This window comes from Chrysemys picta, chromosome 3 (assembly GCF_011386835.1).
Source record: "Chrysemys picta bellii isolate R12L10 chromosome 3, ASM1138683v2, whole genome shotgun sequence".
NCBI lineage: Eukaryota > Metazoa > Chordata > Testudines > Emydidae > Chrysemys > Chrysemys picta.
This window is the reverse complement of record NC_088793.1, coordinates 77,331,608-77,354,463: the sequence shown is the minus strand read 5'-3', so window position 1 is coordinate 77,354,463 and position 22,856 is coordinate 77,331,608. Positions and strand designations below refer to the sequence as shown.

The 22,856-nt window shown below is 45.9% G+C and overlaps 1 protein-coding gene across 1 annotated transcript in view; it reads left to right on the top strand.

Annotated features, from left to right (window-relative positions):
* The window catches only part of MCHR2 (melanin concentrating hormone receptor 2), a 73,218-nt gene that overhangs the window by 37,569 nt on the left and 12,793 nt on the right, over positions 1 to 22,856 (top strand). Inside the window, exon 4 of the mRNA XM_005287715.5 lies at positions 2,173 to 2,382. Coding sequence (XP_005287772.1) covers positions 2,173 to 2,382 — 210 coding nt within the window. The remainder of the gene's footprint in view (positions 1 to 2,172; positions 2,383 to 22,856) is intronic.

The following is a 22,856-nucleotide window of genomic DNA, read 5'->3' as shown; positions in this document are numbered from 1 at the left end:
ACAACAACCTTGTGAGATGAGATGGTGGTATTATCCCCATTTTACAGACAGGGAACTAAGGCACAGAGATTAAGGACAATTGGGTGCCCAATTTAAGATGCCTGATTTTCCAACATCTCACTGCACTATCTAGCACTTTATATATTCAAGAAAAGCTCTCGTTGATTTCACTTGCAGCTGAGAGTGTTTAGCCCTTCTGCAAATCAGACCCCAGGCTATCGACTTGGGCATCCAGAAAAGAGGAACGCACAACTAGTAACCACCTATGAAGAGTTTGGTTTAAGTAACTTGCCCAACATCACACAAGAACTCTGTGGCAGAGACAGGAATAGAATCCAATTCTCCAGGGCAGTATTCAGCTGCCTTAACCAGGAGACAATCCTTTCTCTCCTCCAATCCCTTTCCTGCCTCTTTCACTACACAACTTCCAACTGCCACAATAAATAAGGCAGAGGTCCTAGAGACAACACCCTCCTTCAGTACATGACCCTGACTCACTCCTCGAAGCAGCAATACGGTGGGAAAATAATATGTGATCATGTAATTATAGACTGTATCATAATGCATTTGCATGGGAGGGAGAGCAAATTAAGTTTATATAGGTAATCTTAATTCTGGTATTTTGCAACTTTTGAGCGCTTGACTTTGCAACCTCAATAATGCTCTTTTAACATAGTTTAACATGTGTGTAATATATTTTAAAAATGCTAATATATGTCACCAGCCATAGAATAAAGAAACTACCATTGAAGATGAATACATTATATGATAATGCCTCTGGGTATGAGCAGGAACATCTTTGCTAGTTGAGGCAGAAGAAGAAAAGGTACAGGAAAGGGCAACAAAAATGATTAGAGGTATGGAATAGCTTCCTTATAAGGGGACTGGGACTTTTCAGCTTGGAAAAGAGGCAACTAAGGGAAGATATGATGGAGATCCATAAAATCATGACCGGTGTGAAGAAAGTAAAGAAGGAAGTGTTATTTACTCCTTTTCATAACACAAGAACTAGGGATCACCAAATGAAATTAATAGGCAGCAGGTTTAAAACAAACTAAAGGAAGTATTTCTTCACACAATGCACAGTCAACCTGTGGAACTCTTTGCCAGTGGATGTTATGAAGGCCAAGACTATACAAGGGTTCAAAAAAGAACTAGATAAGTTCATGAGGTCTAGGTCCAGCAATGGCTATTAGCCAGAATGGGCAAGGGATGCAAAACCATGCTCTGAAGTGTCCCTAGCCTGTGTTTGCCAGAAGCTGGGAATGGGTGACAGGGGATGGATCACTTGATGGTTGCCTGTTCTGCTCATTCCCTCTGGGGCACCCTCACTGTTGGAAGACAGGATACTGGGCTGGATGGACCAGTGATCTGACACAGTATGTCCGTTCTTATGTTCTTATATAATGGGACATGGAAGGATGTATGTATGATAACTGACCAGTTGAGGCATTATGAGGGCATATGGTCAAAACAAACAATAAAACTGTTTTAATTCAAAGTACCAAAATTCACTGTCCTCTCTCATTCCTCTCGTCCCCATTATTTCCATTCTCTCTTTTAGGTAAGCAAACAAACAAATCTTGCCCTGTCTCACATCCCCTTGCAGCTCTGTTAGCAAAGGAGATTCCTCTCATTCCCAGATATATAGATACACTTTTCTTCATCTGAGGAGATATGTTCAGCATTTGTAAGTCTGCTACTTGCTTCAAGTGTGGTGGCTTGCATGGAAAACATTTTGCTGAGGGGCTACTGAAACTCATTTTCACCTGTGACCTAAACTACAGCTAGAACCCAGACCATCGGAGGTGGCCGATTAATGTTTTAGGGCCAGATTTGTAAAAGTGCTGAAAGATGCAGAGAGGTGCCCAATGGGATTTTCAAAATTGCCCCTTTAAAAATCTAGCCCTTGGTTCACTGCATCATCTAGGACCCAGGTCAGAGGGCCTGAGTCTCGCCTCTCACTTACAGTAGCTTTACCTCATGGTGCTCCATCAACTACAGTGGAAGTATTGAGAGTGGAGAATCAGGCCCAGAGATTTTTTAAACTTTTATACATTTTTTCAAAGAGAAATTTGGGTTACCCAGGTGGACATTAAAAACTAAACAGCATTAGCTCAGCAACATTGATGTTGACTGTGTCAAGTAATCTGTTTTCCCCATTTATTTCAGGTCTAGAAAAAAAAACATTCCAGATATCTATATCTGCAATCTGGCTGTAGCAGATTTGGTTCATATCATTGGCATGCCCTTTCTCATTCATCAGTGGGCCCGCGGAGGAGAGTGGGTGTTTGGCAGCCCTCTGTGTACCATCATTACATCCTTAGACACATGCAACCAGTTTGCATGCAGCGCTATTATGACAGTCATGAGTTTGGACAGGTACGTGGTTTAATCTGAATATATCCTAATTCTGTACAACAAATGCAACACTATTTTAATTTCATGTTTAAAAAGAGCTTTTCACAAATCCATCTTTATTAATTCGAGAATAAGAAATGTTATCTTTTCTGCAGGTGTTAGTTTACAAACAATATGAAGACCCTTTTCTTGCTATTTTAGGCCCTGGGTTAGCAAGGTACTTGAACACATGCCTAATTTTAAGCATTGAAGCAATCCCATTGACTTCAGTGGAACTATCTTGAGTTAAAGTTAAGCACATGTTTATGCAGGTTGCTGCATTGGGGGTGCAGATTATATTAATAGTCAATTTCCCAAAGAAACTATATATATCTTAATGATTATAGGATAATAATAATAAAAATGGCTTCATGGTGAACTACAGAAACCTTGATTTTATAATAAAACAGTGACAATTATTATATCTGTTTACATTATTTCTGAAAACCATTTTTCTTATTGAAATTCAGTGACAGTATTGACTGTACAACAGCTTTAATCATGTCAACAAGTTCCAAAACCAGTTTTTGTGTGGTTCGGATCTTAAAGAGAGATGTGATCATGGACAGGAAGGGCAAGTATACATTGAACCCAGGATGCTTTTACAAGTGTAGTGGAAAGTGTGACAAAAAAAAAAAAAAACACCGATTGAGGAACAGAAGGAAAGCATTAAGGAGATGTTAAAGAGAAATATGAGTTAGGATAATACGAGGTGAGGGTAGAAAGATTGATTTGTAAGATGTTGCTATGAAAGGTGCCAACTAAAACCATGGGCGTGGATTCTATCATCAGAGGAGAATAAAGAGAGAGGACTAAGGATAGAAATTTGAAGGCATATCAATGGAGAATAAAATAGAAAAATAAAATCTAGAAACAGCTTTAAAAGTAGGTAACTACAGCCAGTTTTTCATGGGATAGATAAGTGTATTAACATTAGACGTAGCAATTGAGTGACAAGGAATTGAATAAAAAAAAATGAGAAAATTATAATTGTGGCTCAAATCCAGTTTTTAAGGTAGGGACCTGGCAGGGCTGCCAACGGGGGGCGCAAAAGAGGCAGCAACGTTAAAGCGCTGCCGCGGCAAAGGGCCCTGCTTAAAGCACTGCCGCATCAGCGCTTTAACATCATTGCCTCTTTTGCGCCCCCCAGGCCGCCGACGGCGGGGGGGAAGGAAGGGGGGGAGGGGAAAAGGAGCAGCTGTCCTGTGGCTGGTGATTTAAAAGGGCCCGAGGCTCCGGCTGCTGCTACCGCGGCAGCGGCTGGTGCCCTGAGCTCTTTAAATCACCTCTGGAGCCCTGGGCGGTGCAGGCCAGGCAGCCCAGATGGGCTGGCTGGGGGACGCTGATCCCCGGCCCTGCCCATTCTGCCTGAGGCCCCACCCCTGGGGGGGCAGAGCCAGCCCCCATACCGGTAAGAGCTCAGTTTTACTTTCACCCCTGACTGTGTGGTCATTTCTAAACAAAGATAGGTTGAGCACGTTGGCTACCAGATCCTCATTTGTGTCTGTCACCTTGCTGGCTAATATTATTTCCCCCAGAAATACTTCCCCTAGCAGTGGTCCTTCATGAGCTCCATTAGAGAGCTATCCAGTCGTGGCATTGATATCATAGCCTTTACACCCTGAAAAACAACTTTATATATGAGTGCTTCAAGAACTGACAAACAACTGCCTCTCCGTGGTTAGCTGGAAATTGTACGGGCAGCCTAACAGGCTTTGCCTTTCACTTACTTGACTTAATATTTAATAATAAATCATTTAAGCAAAACCCTAAAAACTACTTGGGTTGCTAATGTATATTGTCATTTACAACAAGGTTTCCCACAGTGACACTGAGACATTTGTGCTGCTTAATATAGATTAATGTTGATGTCACAAGCAAATATTAAGTACATAAAACAAAGCTGAAGTCGTGGCAGCAGAACTTTAGTCGGTTGCTAAAGGGACACATCCTCAGGAACAACTCACAGCTCCTGTTCTTCTAGTGGAGGAGGAGACACACATCAGAGCTTATTCAGATGTCCTTGAAATCAAGAATAAATCCACTGAAGTTAGTGGAGTTACATCAGTGTAAAACTGGCTTAGGGGACACCAGAACGATCTACAGAGAAGCAGATTTTTTCCCAAAGAAGTTTTAATAGTGCTTGTGACTGTACCAAATACAGTTCTTCCTCTCTCCTTCTTTGACCACCACTTTTACAGCTCCATCTAAAGGGAAAGTTAACTTATCTACTTCACAATTGCTGCTGTATGAATCTGCAAGCAAAGGTTCATATATAAACATTATTAAGTCAACTGAGTAGCTTCCTTTCTATGACTATTTAGTCCATCAAACGATCCCGACCTCTGCCAACATGATCTAGAACAGGGGTCGGCAACCTCTGGCACGCAGCTCGCCAGGGTAAGCACCCTGGCGGGCCGAGCCGGTTTGTTTACCTGCCGCGTCCACAGGTTCGGCTGATCGCAGCTCCCACTGGCCGCGGTTCGCCACTCCAGGCCAATGGGGGCTGCAGGAACCGGTGCAGGCTGAGGGATGTACTGGCTGCAGCTTCCCGCTGCCCCCATTGGCCTGGAGTGGCGAACCATGGCCAGGGGGAGCCGCGATCGGCCAAACCTGTGGACGCAGCAGGTAAACAAAGTGGCCTGGCCCGCCACGGTGCTTACCCTGGCGAGCCGTGTGCCAGAGGTTGCCAACCCCTGATCTAGAAAGACTAATATGTCCTTCTGGGGAATGTTCTTGGTGAGGATATTAGTGGAAGATTACCTGTACACTAGTATATAGGGGGCCAGAACCTTTCAGGTATTGAGTGTAGGGGGGTACTTTGTGGCTCTCTGCTCCTCAGGATATTAGACCTCATTCCAGTCTTGAGGAGTGTTTTTAGAACAGCCTCAAGACTGTTCTAAATTGTTCTGGCAGCTGGGGTTTGCTGGAGAGGCAGGGACCTCTGGTCCCCATTTTCTTTAGTCACACCCCAGAACCAAGGGGAATTTCTTTATATCAATGGAGCACACAAGACAGATTTGAAAGGCCTGAGGATCTGCTCCTGAGTGTTTGATCTTGTCAAGCAGGGCACACACCATACACTGGTTCCACTCTACTGTCTGCAGTAGACTTATTCCTGATTTGCACTGGACTATGTGAGACTGGAATCAGGCCCTCATTTACAAAACTGTTAGAGATAGGCCTCAGCCATGGAGCTCCAATCTAGATGTCTGCAGCAAAGCTCCTATTGATTTCAGTGGGTACAGCAGGATGAGACACTTTAGGGAAGCTCAGATTTAGATCTGAATCTAAAGTTTGGTGTTCCCATTAAGGCCCATTATAGAGATAGTCCTGAGCCATGAAGCTGAGTTTGCGATGTAAATACATATCCAAACATACCTGAAGTTCAGTAGATCAAAAATTGGTCAAGTATTCAAGGTCAGGCAGATCTCTAATTTCTACATAAGAATGGCCATACTGGGTCAGATCAAAGGTCCATCTAGCCCAGTATCCTGTCTTCCGACAGTGGCCAGTGCCAGGTGTTTCAGAGGGAATGAGCAGAGCAGGCAACCATCAAATGTTCCATCCCCTGTTGCTATGCCAGTATTCCTGATGAAACTCTCCATTATACTCGGCTAGTTCACAGTTTAAGAGAAAGCAAGTTCAGCATCTTAAAATTATCTACTGTATAATAAATACATATTAAAAATTAAACACATCTAGGACTTAAAATGTTATAGTATAGGGGAGGCCAGATACTCCCCTCTGCAGAATGGCAAGAACAGAAGTAAACAGAGAAAAAAGGCAAAGGGTCTGTAAGCTATGAGGCATATCTCCCCCACCTTAACACACTCAGAGCTGTCTGTGGCCTGTATGTGTGAATGTTCAATGGAAATGGAGGAGAGAGGTATGCAGCCAGTTGCAGGAGGAGAATGCAGCTGCTCTAACATGCTGTGCTTTCTTCGGTAGGCATTTGAGAAGGTTCCCCATAACGCTGAAGGTAACATAGCACTGGAGGTTTGCCACCTTGTTGAGGTTGGCAAGGGTTTCCACAGTTGAGGAGGGCTCTCTCCTCCAAAAGCTTTGGCGAAAGGGAGGAAGAATCTTGAGAATGACCATCTTCATCGCTCCTCCTGAAGTGGAGCTCAGCCAGAGATGTTAGTACTGGGCAATGCATTCCTCTTCTCCCAGGATAGGACATCAGAGCTGTTCTGAAAAGACTCAGATTGCCTATCCTAACACATCCTTCCCAGGAGCTCGATTGACAGTACAATTAGATTAGATGGAGTCTGCCTCCTTCTCTAGCAGTGTACACTGAACGTGAATGGCAGACAAAACTGAAATCAGTGAGAAAAGCAGCATGCACAGACATACTACAGAAAGGAAAACTATGTTAAAGCCAAGGAAATGAATAAATATTTCAGGCCAGATTCATTCTTGTTGCTACAGGAAGGGATAAGTTACACCTTCCTGCACCAGCCTGAACTCATGCCCTTCAGGGTAAGTTTTATTCACACCAAGGAAAGGAACTGCTGGTGCATAACCAAATCCAACCACATGAGCATCATAGAATACAGGATTGGAAGGGACTTCAGGAGGTCATCTAGTCCAACCCCCTGCTCAAAGCAGGACCAATCCCCAACTAAATCATCCCAGCCAGGGCTTTGTCAAGCCTGACCTTAAAAACCTCTAAGGAAGGAGATTTCACCACCTCCCTAGGTAACCCATTCCTTCACCACCCTCCTGGTGAAAAAGCTTTTCCTAATATCCAACCTAAACCTCCCCCACTGCAACTTGAGACCATTACTCCTTGTTCTGAGAATATACTCATGTCACTCAATTTACTGATTTCCCTTAGCATGCTAGATTTCATTTTATCAGCTTTGGGTTCTGCATCGCTGAGTTCAAGGAATGAGAGCTAGAAAATTTAATGAATTTAGAAATACAGGGCAGGAGCAGTTCCTTTACAGTCAAATTTCAATTACTAAAAATGACTAAACAAGTAATTAAATGATCCAGAAATAAAATCATAAAACATTTAAAGCGATAAAAATATCTAAGGGCCAGATTGTGATATCCTTATTCACATCAAGTAGTTCATTGCCCCAGGATTAATAATATTGAAATCAATGAGATTACTGTTGGCATAAGGTACTACTCAGTCTGAGTAAGGTATTGCTATCTAAATAATTGTGAACCTGATTTGCCTGTTTAAATGTCCAGTAAATCAACTTCAGGTCTTATGGTATAGTTTATTTGGTCCATCACATTTCCATCTGAGGTATAGAAAAAGAGATGGGCCAATCTCAAAAGCTTTAGCATTGGCATTCCAGTCTGAGGCTACGTCTACACTACGGGGGGGGGTGCGGGGGGATCAATTTCAGATACGCAAATTCAGCTACGGGAATAGTGTAGCTGAATTTCCACATATCTGATCCGACTTACCCCGCTGTGAGGACGGCGGCAAATCGACTGCCGCGGCTCCCCTGTCAACGGTGCTTACTCCTACCTGGGCTAGTGGAGTACGCGTGTCGATTCAGGGATCGATTATCGCATCCTGACGAGACGCGATAAATCGATCACCGAGAGATCGATTTCTACCCGCTGATCCGGACGGGTAGTGAAGACAAGCCCTAATAAGCACCCAGAACTTTGGTGGCATCTCTAAATCAGAGTTTACAAAACTGGGATGAGATTCATAGAACAGGCTTCTCCATAAGACTCTGTACTTCCAGTTTTGGTCCCGAAGATTCATGGGCCCAAAATAAAGAGGATGGGGTTCTTACTTCATCCAAACTGGTTCCCCAGTTCTAAAAAGGCTCTAGAATAATAATACTGATATACTTTGCACTTATGTAGCACTTTTCATACAAAGATCTCAAAGCACTATACAAAAGGTGGATAAATATTAGTCCCATTTTACAAGTTGGGCACTTGAAATACAGAGAGGTTGTGTGTCCAAGGTCATACAGACTCAGCAGCAGAACTGAGATTAGACCGAGGTCTCCTTGCTCCCAGTCCATTGCTCAACCAGAAATCTCATTTTGCCCTAAGGCTGCCTTATGCTTCTCTGGTCAGGTAAAGAGACATTAAAGTGGATGTAAATATAATTTATTCCACTTTAAAGCCCCTTTACACTGCCCTTTGTGCAAATGAAAATCAGCCTCTTCCCCTCCCCACCATGAATAAAATTGTATTAAAATGTTTAGCTAGTAGACATTCACCTTTGAACTGCTTCAGAATTCTTCATCTTGGATTGAAAAAAACCTGTATGCTAAAATTAAGAAAATATAGTATAAGCTTTTTAAAAGCAATATCAGGGAGTGCTCAAATTTGCAAATATATATTTTCTTCACTTTTTATTTTGCCTTTGCTTTTAAAATGAAACTCCATTCTCTATTCAAACATACAGTACACAGTAGAGAAAGGGCAGTGTATATTCTTAGAATTCAAAGTCAGAAAGGACCATTAGATCATCTAATCTGACCTCCTGTATATCACAGGCTATTAAATTTCACTTAGTTGCCCGGTACTGAGCCCAGAAACTTGTGTTTGGCTAATGCATATCTTCCAGAAAGGCATCCAGTCTTGATCTGGAGAACACAAAAGATGGAGGCTCCACCATGTCTCTTGGGAATTTGTTTGCAGCCTGAATCACCCTCACTACCATTTTCCAGTTTAAATTTGTCTGTCTTCACCTGTCAACTATTGGTCTTGTTATGGTGACAGGTTTCAGAGTGGTAGCCGTGTTAGTCGGTATCAGCAAAAACAAACTCCTTGTTGGTCTTGTTGTGCTTTTCTCCACTAGATTTAAGAGTCCTTTAGTACCCAGTACTTTATCCCCGTGAAAGTATTTATACACTGTAATCAAGTCATCTCTCAATCTTCTTTTTGATAAGCTAAAAAGGTTACTAAACTTGCATTGCTCCTCTCTACGGTCTTAAGAATCCATTTCTTCCAAACAATAGTTGCATTGGTTAAAGAAAATTACAAAGTAACAATCTGCAAGTTTACTATAGATGCACCTGCACATTATCGTCTTGTCTAATTTAAAGCCACCTTAGAAGTAAAAGGTTCATAGGCATTTACAAATCAAAGACTGGTGCATTAATTCAGTCTGTGGCGCAATGATGGTCTCCATCTCAGAATATACTGCAGATGTTTTCAAAAATTTAGACTAGAGCATGTGTGCTATAAAAAAATAGATGGCTGAAAAAGAAGAGAAATAATGCATTTTCATAAACAGGAATTGCTTTCAAAACTCATTTATTATGATTATGTCATTATCTAGCACTACAGATGTGCATCATACTGTGAAATAGGTAAAATGTGTAAACAAGAGGCCCTCCCTGACTGTTATCAGATTTGCCCATTACTTTGAGATATGCTCATTTATTAGGGTTACTCTTCTTGGAGGGGGCGGGTTCTGTAATTCTATCAATGTACTGCTTGTGTGACTTGTATTCTCATATGGAGCTCTACTTCTCCCTTCTGCAAGTTCCCTCCCAATGGAGCTATCCTGCAGGACCTAGGTTCTCCAGGGCTGGGTTCTTCTAGCCCCAGAATCAGACTCTCTCTCTCTCTCTCTCTCACACACACACACACAGACACACACACACACACACACACACACACACACTCTAACAGAGTGCGTCTGAGAGGACCGGGTTAATCAGCACTCCCAAGCTGACCCCTTATATGTCCTGGACTCAGCAGGCTGGGTCGAGCAGCACTTCCAAGCTGTCACCCTCATATGCCCCAGGTTCAGCCTATCCCCACTTCCATGTTACAATTGTTCTGGTAGTAACCCACTTGATGAGCAAACCCCACAGGATTCTTGAGCGCTGCAGAGATCTTTAGCTTAAGTACAGGGAGCATTGCTGCAGACACAGACACACACAGAAACAACCAGCTTAACCATAAAAGTTTTTTATTGCCAGGTAATAACCATACAAGGGGAGCCAAACAAACAAACCAGTTATATTAAATCCAACTGAAATTTGATCACACAAGTCAGATTTAGAAAACTGTAACTGATCACACAACTCAGAGTCAGAAGGCTATACCGAGAGAGAGAGAGAGAGAGAGAGAGAGAGAGAGAGGTTCTCACCACTCCGTGAAGCTTGAATCGATCGGGGTTCCCAAGTGGTGGGAAGTGAGTCAGACAGGCTGTGCCCTGGTTCCCAAAGAACACAGAGCTGATAGATAACAATTCCCCCCATTGATGGGATGAATCAATTACTCTGTAAATTTCCAATCTTGAGAAAACTATGTTAAAGAGTTGCTTAGCTGTGACCGAGGCAGTGTTGGTTTTAATAGGAATGGCTTCCACCCAGTTGGAAGGGATCTACTATTACCAAGCAGTACTTATTCCCTCTACTCCTCATGGGTAAGGGCCTGTAACAGGGCACAGACTCACCACAGCAGCACCTCCTGCTGGTTGGTTAGGGAATTAACTCCTTTCCTGTCAGTCTCCACCATCCTCACAGTTGGACACACGTCACTCCCAGACCGCGGCATGCGCTTCTGGACATTGCCCTCTGGCTGTGCCCGCTCTGCTGGCTCTCCCCACCTTCCAGGGGACCGGCAGCTTCTGGTTCTATCACTCCCCTCAGTGGCTCACTGCAGTCCTTAGTATAGCCCCTTCCTCCAAGGGCAAACTGCAGTCTGGCTTAGCCACTCTCATCACTGGCAAGTAGAGGGGAAAGGTGTGGGGGAGGGGCCCAGCCCACCTGCTACTCTGGGCCCCAACCCAGGGAGCCTCTAGCAGCAGCCACTTACTGCCCTCCTCCAACTCTCTTCCACTGCCTCCTTCCCTGGGCCAGCACCTTCTCTATCCCTATGTGTCAGGGCCCCAGTCTGGCAGTTGTCAGCCTAGAGCTCTCCCAGTCTCTGCAGACCTGACCAGCCCAGACCCTGCCCTGTCTTAGGTTCTTTCCTCTTTGCCCTCCAGGGAGAGACTGCCTTCCTCTCTGCCCTGCAGCCTTCTTATAAGGCTCAGCCTGGCCCTGATTGGCTGCTTTCAAGCCTCCACTTGATTGGCTCCCAATAAGCCCTTCCAGGATTGGCTGAGGTTCTGCACAGCCTCTCTGGCTTGCTTTAACCCCTTCCACGCCAGAGTCAGGCAGCTACCCCACTACACAGCTTGTGTAATCTATCTGAATCCGGGACCACGGACCCTCTATTATTTGGTGTCCCTGTCAAGGCTGTATCCCCACTTTGAACTTTAGGGTACAAATGTAGGGGCCTGCATGAAAACTTCTAAGCTTAACTACCAGCTTAGCCCTGGTCCGCTGCCACCATTTCCAATGGATTCCCCCCCTGGGAAGCCTTGAAAAACCTTCACCAATTCCCTGGTGAATACAGATCCAACCCCCTTGGATCTAAAACAAGGAGAAATTAACCATTCCCCTCCTTCCTCCCACCAACTCCTGGTGAATCAAGATCCAAACCCCTTGGATCTTAAAACAAGGAAAAATCAATCAGGTTCTTAAAAAGAAGGCTTTTAATTAAAGAAAAAGGTAAAAATCATCTCTGTAAAATCAGTGTGGAAATTAACCTTACAGGGTAATCAAACTTAAAGAGCTCAGAGGACTCCCCTCTAGTCTCTTGTTCAAAGTACAGCAAACAAAGATAAACACTCTAGTAAAATATCAGAGGGGTAGCCGTGTTAGTCTGAATCTGTAAAAAGCAACAGAGGGTCCTGTGGCACCTTTGAGACTAACAGAAGTATTGGGAGCATAAGCTTTCGTGGGTAAGAACCTCACTTCTTCAGATGCAAGTAGATGTACTTGCATCTGAAGAAGTGAGGTTCTTACCCACGAAAGCTTATGCTCCCAATACTTCTGTTAGTCTCAAAGGTGCCACAGGACCCTCTGTTGCTTTTTACTCTAGTAAAAGGTACATTTACAAGTTGAGAAAACAAAGGAAAACTAACACGCCTTGCCTGGCTATTTACTTACAAGTTTGAAATAGGAGAGACTTGTTTAGGAAGATGTGGAGAACCTGGATTGATGTCTGGTCCCTCTCAGTCCCGAGAGCGAACACTCTCCCAAACAAAGAACACAAACAAAAGCCTTCCCCCCCAAAATTTGAAAGTATCTTGTCCCCTTATTGGTCCTTTAGGTCAGATGCCAGCCAGGTTACCTGAGCTTCTTAACCCTTTACAGGGAAAAGGATTTTGGAGTCTCTGGCCAGGAGGGATTTTATAGTACTGTACACAGGACAGCTGTTACCCTTCCCTTTATAGTTATGACACGCCCCCCAAATCACAGATAGTGTTGGACATTCGGTTCCACACTGGCTGTGATTTCTTCCTGGAGTTCTAGGAGAAAACAGAGTTAATAAGACACATGTACCTTTAGACATACTACTGATTATATAAAAACTAACAATATGTTTCATTCCAAGAACAATTGTTAACCAGTTAACTCTGGGAAACTTTCCCGGGAGAGTGCATCAGCCAGTTTGTTAGAAGCTCCCGAAATGTGTTGTATTTCAAAATCAAAATCTTGGAGAGCTAAACTCCACCGAAGAAGTTTTTTGTTATTTCCCTTGGCGGTATGAAGCCACTGTAGCGCAGCATGGTCTGTTTGTAGTTGGAAACACCGTCCCCAAACATATGGGCGTAGCTTTTCCAGCGCGTACACAATGGCATAGCATTCCTTTTCGCTGATTGACCAATGGCTTTCCCTCTCAGACAGTTTCTTACTGAGAAACACGACAGGATGGAATTCTTGATCTGGTCCTTCCTGCATTAAAACTGCTCCCACGCCTCGCTCAGACGCATCTGTGGTTACTTGGAACGGTTTGTCAAAGTCTGGGGCCCTTAGCACAGGGTCAGACATGAGTGTTGCCTTAAGCTGGTTAAAGGCCTTTTGACACTCATCAGTCCACTGAACTGCATTTGGCTGTTTCTTTCTGGTTAGGTCTGTCAGCGGGGCGGCGATTTGGCTGTAGTGGGGTACAAATCGCCTATAATATCCAGCCAAGCCTAAGAAGGATTAGGGGTAATAGGACTACTAGAGCCTCTCCGGGGATAGTCCTTGGAGTGTGCTATAGACCGCCGGGATCGACCCAGGATATGGATAAGGAACTATTTAATGTGTTTAGAGAAGTAATTACCAATAGAAACTGTGTAATTATGGGGGACTTTAACTTCCCGGATATAGATTGGGGAACAAACGCTAGTAGCAATAATAGGGCTCAGATGTTCCTAGATGTGCTTGCTGATCAATTCCTCCATCAAGTGGTAGCTGAACCGACGAGGGGGGAGGCCATTTTAGATTTGATTCTGGTAAGTAGTGAGGACCTCGTTGAGGAAGTAGTAGTAGGGGACAATTTGGGCTCCAGCGATCATGAGCTAATTCGGTTTAAAATACATGGAAGGAGTAACAGAATTAAGTCAAAGACTAGGGTTTATAATTTTAAAAAGGCCAATTTTAACAAATTAAGGGGACTGGTAAGGGAAGTGGATTGGGCAAACATATTAATGGATCTAAAGGCAGAAGAAGCCTGGGATTACTTTAAGTTAAAGATGCATGAGCTGTCGGAGGCCTGTATTCCAAAAAAGGGAAAAAGATTACTAAGCAAGAGATTTAGACCGAGCTGGATGAGCGACCGACTCAAAGGGGCGATTAGGAAAAAACAGAAAGCGTATAAAGAGTGGAAGAGGGGAGGGATCAGTAAGGAAATGTACCTAAGTGAAGTCAGAGAATGTAGAGATAGAGTGAGAAAGGCCAAAGGCCGTGTAGAGTTGGACCTAGCGAGGGGAATTAAAAGCAATAGTAAGAGGTTTTACAGCCACATAAATAGGAAGAAAGCAAAGAAAGAAGAAGTAGGACCGCTGAAGACTATTGCCGGAGAGCAGATTAAAGACAATCTAGGCATGGCACAATATCTCAATGAATATTTTGCATCGGTGTTTAATGAGGCCAATGAAGGTATTAGGGATACTAGCACCACTACAGAGGGGCATTCAGGATGGGGGATTACCGTATCCGAGGTAGAAACAAAACTTGAACACCTTAATGGGGCTAAGTCGGGAGGACCGGACGATCTTCATCCGAGAATATTGAAGGAATTGGCGCGGGAAATAGCAGGCCCGTTAGCGATAATATTTAATGAATCTGTAAACTCGGGGGTGGTCCCGTTAGACTGGAGAATAGCTAATGTGGTTCCTATTTTCAAGAAAGGGAAAAAAAGTGATCCGGGTAACTACAGGCCTGTTAGTTTAACATCTGTAGTGTGCAAGGTGTTAGAGAAAATTCTGAAAGAGAAACTAGTTGAGGACCTGGAGGTTACTGGCAATTGCGATAAATTACAACATGGTTTTACGAAGGGCAGATCGTGCCAAACGAATCTGATCTCCTTTTTTGAGAAAGTAACGGATTTATTAGATAAGGGAAATGCGGTGGACCTAATATACCTGGATTTCAGTAAAGCGTTTGATACTGTACCCCATGAGGAATTATTGGTTAAACTGAAAAACATGGGGATCGATATGAAAATCCAGAGGTGGATAAGGAATTGGTTAATGGGGAGAATGCAGCGGGTTGTATTAAAGGGTGAACTGTCAGGTTGGAGGGAGGTTACTAGTGGAGTGCCTCAAGGTTCGGTTTTGGGACCCATTTTATTTAATCTATTTATAACTGACCTCGGAACCGATTGCAGGAGTGGGCTGATAAAGTTTGCGGATGATACGAAGGTGGGAGGCGTTGTAAATTCGGAGGAGGATAGGGATATCCTGCAGGGAGACTTGAATGAGCTTGTGAATTGGAGTATCAGAAATAGGATGAAATTTAATAGTGAAAAGTGTAAGGTGATGCATTTGGGGATGACTAATAACAATTTTAGTTACAAGATGGGGACGCATTGGTTAGAAGTAACGGAAGAGGAGAAGGACCTAGGGGTCCTTGTAGACCGCAGGATGACTATGAGTCGACAATGTGACGTGGCGGTGAAAAAAGCCAATGCTGTCTTGGGATGCATTAGGCGAGGTATATCTAGTAGGGATAAGGAGGTCCTGCTTCCGTTGTACAAGGCGCTGGTGAGACCTCATTTGGAGTACTGTGTGCAGTTCTGGTCTCCCATGTTTAAAAAAGATGAACTCAAACTGGAACGGGTGCAGAGAAGGGCCACTAGGATGATCAGAGGAATGGAAAACCTATCGTATGAAAGGAGACTAGAGGAGCTTGGGTTGTTTAGTCTGACAAAGCGAAGGCTGAGAGGGGATATGATTGCTATCTTTAAATATATTAGAGGGATTAATACAAGGGAGGGAGAAGAATTATTCCAGCTTAGTATTAACGTGGATACAAGAACGAATGGATATAAACTGGCCGTGGGGAAGTTCAGGCTTGAAATTAGACGAAGGTTTCTGACCGTCAGAGGGGTGAAATATTGGAACGGCCTTCCGAGGGAAACGGTGGGGGCGACGGACCTGTCTGGTTTTAAGATTAAGTTAGATAAGTTTATGGAGGGAATGGTTTAATGGTAAAACATAGTAGTCAAGGAAAACCAAGCAATGGTAGGTAAATAGTATAATGGCTAACAGGGGGCAGGCTGGAGACTCTTGCCTATATGCTCGGGGTCTTACTGATCGCCATATTTGGGGTCGGGAAGGAATTTTCCTCCAGGGCAGATTGGCTGAGCCTCTGGAGGTTTTTCGCCTTCCTCCGCAGCATGGGGCAGGGATCTCTAGCAGGAGGGTCTCTGCCGATTGAAGTCACTAAAAACAGGATAGGGGACTTCAACAGCAGAGTCCAGGGAAGGGGTAGGGACGGTTTTATGGCCTGCAGCATGCAGGGGGTCAGACCAGATGATCATAATGGTCCCTTCTGACCTTAAAGTCTATGAGTAAGGATTGGACCTGTTTCTTAGACTTTGGAACCGGCCACTTTTGGATAGCATCCACTTTGGCCTGTAGGGGATTTATAGTTCCTCGACCCACCTGGTGCCCCAGGTAAGTCACTCTGTTTTGGCCTATTTGACACTTTTTAGCCTTAACAGTTAGTCCTGCCTGCCGGATGCGCTCAAAGACTTTTTCCAGGTGCTCCAGGTGCTCTGCCCATGAATCAGAAAAAATGGCCACATCATCGAAGTAGGCAACTGCAGATTCTCCCAATCCCGCTAGGAGACCATCTACAAGTCTTTGGAAGGTGGCGGGTGCATTTCGCAACCCGAAAGGGAGTACATTGAATTCATACACCCCTGCCTGGGTGACGAAGGCTGACCTTTCCTTAGTGGGTTCATCTAGTGGTACTTGCCAGTACCCCTTGGTTAAGTCTAAAGTAGAGATGAATTGGGCATGTCCCAATTTCTCCAATAGCTCATCTGTGCGTGGCATTGGATAGTTGTCAGGACGAGTTACAGCATTTAGCTTACGGTAATCCACGCAAAAGCGTATTTCCCCATCTGGTTTGGGAACTAGAACCACTGGAGATGCCCATGCACTATTAGAGGGGCGGATTATACCCATCTGTAGCATGTCCTGGAACTCCCTTTGTGTAGCAGTTTTGGCATGAGGTGACTCCCGGTAGGGTGGGGTTCTAATTGGGTGAGCATTACCTGTGTTAATGGAGTGGTATGCCCATTCGGTCCGTCCTGGAGTGGCTGAGAAAATTGGTGCCAAGCTTGTGCACAGCTCCTTGATCTGCTGTCGCTGCAGACGTCCAAGGGTTGTGGAGAGGTTCACCTCTTCTACGCCACCATCCTTTTTTCTTTCGTAGTAGACACCCTCAGGCCACTCCGCGTCATCTGTTTCCTGGGCTCTAAACTGGCAAACGTTTAATTCTCTGGAATAAAAGGGCTTAAGAGAATTAACATGGTATACCTTAGGCTTTATGTTGGAGGTGGGGGAGGCTATGAGATAGTTAACAGCTCCTAGGCGCTCCTGGACCGTGAATGGTCCTTCCCACGACGCTTCCATTTTATGGGCCTGGAGCGCCTTTAAGACCATGACTTGGTCTCCTACTTTGAAGGACCGTTCTCTGGAATGTTTATCATACCAGGCCTTTTTCTCTTCCTGAGCATTCTTTAGGTTTTCTTTAGCAAGGGCTAAAGAGTGTCGGAGGGTGCTTTGGAGGTTGCTTACAAAGTCTAGAATGTTAGTTCCTGGAGAAGGCGTAAACCCCTCCCATTGCTGCTTCACCAACTGTAATGGCCCCTTAACCTCACGGCCATACACAAGTTCAAATGGTGAAAACCCTAAACTGGGATGTGGTACAGCCCTGTAGGCAAAAAGCAACTGCTGCAACACTAGATCCCAATCATTGGAGTGTTCATTTACGAATTTACGTATCATGGCCCCCAAAGTTCCATTAAACCTCTCCACCAGGCCATTAACCTGGTGATCAGCATTAACCATGGCGCACTGCAGACAGTTATCACACCACTGAACTATATCCACTTCCATGCCTGGCCACCACCCTGTATCTTTAACCCTATTTAAAGTATCCCATTTTCCTCTATGCTCTTGCTGATGCACAAATTGAATCAGGTTCTTCCGTACCTGGCTGGGGACTATCCAGTGCCTTTGACCACCTGCATCCACTGCCCACGAGACATCTCCAACCTGATCAATCCTATATTTTCCTGTGGGTTCTTTCCCTGCCTTGGCTAAAGACCGGATTTCTGTATCCCCATCTCGAAGGGTACTTAAGTCCAAGATATCTATTCCTTTGCCTAAAGTTTTTCCCCTGGTAGTTACTGCCTCTATTTGTTCTACCTGGTCTGTGTCTTTAGTGTGGTTACTAGTAGCAGCAGCTTTGGCTAAGGCATCAGCTCTGTTATTCCAGTGTGCTTCTTCTGAGTGATTTTTCTGATGTTCCTTTTTGTGAGTCACCCAAGTGTCTCCAGTTCTTTCCTTGATCAGATTTGCTGTCTGTCTCCATTTGTCTGACTGAGAAATGGAGCGCCCATCTGTGGCTATCATTTCTCTATTCAACTAAAGGGGGAGCCACACAGTGATTGCTCTGGCTGTCCAGTCAGTGTAAATAGTAACAGAAGTGTCCCAGGATTCAGAAGCTAGGACAGCTCTAACTGCGTCCACCTTGGTTGCTTGGGCAGAATGGGGGTGAGCTAGGCCTTGGAGCATCTCTCTGTCATTTATGCAGATGGCTCCATACCCTGTTCCGGGATGACCCATATGGTAGAAACTTGAGTCATCTGTAAACCAAATTGCAAACCCCTTCTGTTTAGCATCTGCAAGCCTCATGTCTCCCTTGACTGGCCATTCAAAGTGTTTTACAAGAGGGACGGGGCAGGTATGCTCCTCTCCTTCTATAATTAGCCCATACAGGTCTGGTGAAATGGCTTGCTCTTTTTTAAACATGATTCCTCGGTTTACTAGGGTGAGGATCCATTGAGCAATGCAGGGGTGTCACAGGGTTGGGACTCACCACCGCAGCACCTCCCGCTGGCATATCTGGGAATTAGCTCTGTCCTCTGCGGGGTGCCCTCTGCCGGTGGTGTCCCATCCGTCGTCTGCTCCCCTGTTGGTGTCCAAACCCACGTTGCTCCTTCCTCGGCAGCGTCCTCTTCAGGACACTGCCCTCTGGCAGTGCCCACTGCTCTGCTCTCACCCCCTTCCAGGGGTCTGGTGTTATCAGCAGTCCTCCAGCTGCACCTGTTCTAATGGCTATCTGCAGCCTCAAAGTCTAGCCCCTTTGTCACAGTGGCCAGCCACAGCCTGTATCACACCACGCTCCTCCTCAGCCAGGTGTAGTACAAGGGGAATGGGGGGGACCGAAGCCCATCCATTACTCTGGGTCCTGACCCAGGGACCCTCTAGTAGCAGCCACCCTGCTCTCCTTCTCTCCCCTTGTCAGATTTTGTCCCTGGGCTGCTTCCCCTTCAGTCCTGTGCACCCACTCAGCCCTTTGTAGCAAAGCCCGCAGCATGGGGTTTTCCTTGGCTGGAGCTCCCCAGCTCCTTCTGCCCTTCCCCAGCACTGCTCTGTCCAAGGTGCTGGTCTCCTGCTCCTTCCCCCATGAAGGTCTCAGACAGACTGCCTGCACCTCTCCTAGGCAGCCTTTATATAGAGCCTAGCCTAGCCCTGATTGGCTGGCTCTAATCTCGGCTCTGATTGGCTCCAGTAGACCCTTTTCTAATTGGCTGCCAGCCTGCGCAGCCACTCTGGCCTACCCTAGCCCTCTCTCTCATGGGGGTGGGGCAGCCACCCCACCACAGGGGGTTAGAGACCTGGACGTCCTGTGTTTTCCCGATATGATGTACTTGACTGGGGAATGCACCGTCTGACCTTTGACCCTCTAATAATAAATTCCCAATGGGTGAGGCTCCAGACCAACGCAAGACACTCCTTTTCACAGGGGGTAAACCTTGCTCTGTTTGATCCAGGAGCCTGGAGGTATATACGATGACTCTGAGCTTGTCACATTGCCTTTGGTTGAGAGTAGCTCCAATGCTTTTTTCTGCGGAGGCCAATTGGATCACAAAGGGCAGGGTAAGGTCAGGATAAGCCAGGGCAGAAGCAATAGCCAAACCTTGTTTCAAAGTGGCCAGGGCAGTCTGTTGGTCTGGTCTCCATTTCCAAATCCTGTGGTTGTTTTTTTTTAAATAATTGAGACAGAGGCTTGGCTTTGTCAGAGAACATTTCAATGAACTTTCTGGAGGAATTAAAAGTTCCCAAGAGAGCTCATAGGGGGAGTGCGTGTCAGTGGGAGCAGGTAGCTTTCCTATCATTTCTATCCTTTGTTGATCGGAGTCCGGCCATCCTCCCCAAGACACACCCACAGATATTTCACTTGTTGCTGTATTAACTGAGCCTTTTCTCTACTTACCTTAAATCCGGTTTCCTGCACTATAGTCAACACCTCCCTGGTGATTTCCCTGTTCATTTCTGAAGTGTGTGGGGGGGTGGATTAGGATGTCATCCATGTATGAAATTATGTGTGAGTGGTGGTCAGGGCACAAATGGTTCCACATTTTAGCGACATGAGCATGACAAATACTAGGGGAAGCATGGAAACCTTGGGGAGTCTGGCTGTTGGCATATTGTTGTCCCCCATAGGTAAAAGTAAACTTATACCAACATGAAGGATGGAGGGGTATAGCCATGAAAGCATTAGCCAAATCGATCACAGAGAACCGTTTTGAGCCAGCTGCTATGATTTCATTATATTCAGCTACTACATGGGCTGCTGCAGGGGTGGCCGCATTTAATGCATGGAAGTCTATTGTCATTCTGTAAGTGACACTGTCTGCCTTAAGGACTGACCATACTAGTGAATTGCAGATCCTTTGCATAGGCACGAGCACCCTTTGTTCCAAGAGACAGTCTATAGTATTTTTAATGCCCTCCTCTGCTGCAGCTGGGTACAGGGCCGGCTTTAAGCTGATTCGGCTGATTCCCCGGAATGGGGCCCCGTGCCTAAGAGGGCCCCGCAACGTCCGGGGCTGCCACTAGAGCAGGGAAAAAAAAAAAGCCGGGTCCTGCTTCTCCCCCTCCCTCCAGTGCTTGCGCCGCCATACAGCTGATCAGCGCAAGTCTGGGAGGGAGGGGTGAGGAGGAGGAATGCGGCGTGCTTGGGGAAGACGCAGGGCCAGGGTGGGGACTTGGGGAGGGATCCAATGGGCAGTGAGGGGCGGGGCTAGAGGTGGGGCCAGGACGGGGATTTGGGGAGGGATCCAATGGGGCAGGGAGGGGGTGGGGTCAGGCGGGGCTGGGGCGGAGTTGGGGTTGGAGGGGCGCGAGACAATTCGCGTCCCGGCGTAGGGCCCCACACCTGCGAAAGCCGGCCTTGGCTGGGTACTTATATTGTCTTCGAGGAGGGGGATCTTTTCCCTCAGTCTAAACTTCAGCATCTAGTTTTCCACACTCTGCCTTATTTTTATTCCATACCCTGGGAAATTCTTGTACCAATGGATCACTAATGGAGGTTAGGGTGGCTGTGGGTGCCTTTATAGCAGCACAACAATGCTCAGCAGAGATCTCTGCAGGCCCCCCCTTCTAACTTCCATAACACACCGTTAGCTAGATCCACAGTTAGCTGAAATGTTCGGAGGAAAGGAACACCTAGGATTCCCTTCTCATTTCCCTCACGAGCACAGCATTCTACTGTCCCTGTAGTCTGTCAATTTGCAAGGGAACATCCTGCCAGACCAGAGCTTCCTGGATTTCTCCGCCATACCCACTGTTTAGCGGTGGGTCTCTCTCCAGAGATCCACCAGGGATTTAGAATGTTTACTGATGCTCCGGTGTCCACTAGCAATTGGGCTAACATCCCTGGGTTCCCCACTGTAGCCCTCACAGTGGCTTTCCCCCATACATCACACTGAAGTCTTGCTATCAGCTGGGGAGGCCTGTGGGGAACCGGGTACCCCTACTGATCATCCGACTCCCTCGAGAGCCTCCACTCAGTAGAAGGGGCAGGGATCTGGTTTTGACAGGGAGTGGGCATGGGGAATGCACTCTGTACCGGGCAGTGGGCTGAGGGGGGCCTCCCTGCATTAACTCTGTTCTCTGCATGACCTGAGACAAAGCATTAATCAGGATGCTGAGGGGCTGGTGATCATATTTTCCCATAGCCTCCCTAAGTTCACCAGCTCCTTCCAAATCATGTTCCTAAGGGTCTCCTTGGGTCAGCGCTGCCCAGGGTTGTGGGCGGTAGGGAGATTATAATTGGGAGGGTGACTGACAGAGTGAGGACCATTATTCACAAATGTGGTGGCCTGTATGGGCTCTGAGGTAGTCTTTTTGCTGATTTGTCTTTTTAAGACACCAGTCTCTCACAACAAATCCCCTGCCTGTTTGATTTTTGCCACTGGTTCATTCCACGTTAGGTATTCTAGGCCTGGTCCACACTAACCCCCCACTTTGGAATAAGGTACGCAAATTCAGCTATGTTAATAACGTAGCTGAATTCGAAGTACCTTAGTCCGAACTTACCGCGGGTCCAGACGCGGCAGGCAGGCTCCCTCGTCGATGCCGCGTACTCCTCTCGCTGAGCTGGAGTACCGGCGTCGACGGCAAGCACTTCCGGGATCGATCCCAGAAGATCGATCACTTACATCCAGACCAGGAAGTAAGTATAGACGTACCCCTACATCCACAGCACACATGGTCATTTTTGTCTGAGAATTTAGTCCTGCATAAGTGCTCTGTACTAATTCATGTCCCTGATAATGGGAAGTGATATTCCCATTCTCTTCTGTCTGGGGTAATGAATCAGAGAGAGCTGCCAGCATCTTCTTTGGAATTAGGTAAGCTTCTGGGGCCTCTCCTGGTTTCTGCTCTTCCATTATATATAGTTTCTTGAGGGAAGAAGCAGGCAGTAATATTTTGAGAGCACTTATCCATTCCCAGGGTCCAGCGGCAGTCCGCTCCCAAGAACCTATGCCTATGTCCAGAGCATCTGTGTACAGGGAGAGGCACATAACTGAGCCAACTGGGTTAAGTCCATGCCATCAACAGAGGATTACATTTGCCAAATGCAAGCCAGCCATGCCACGGT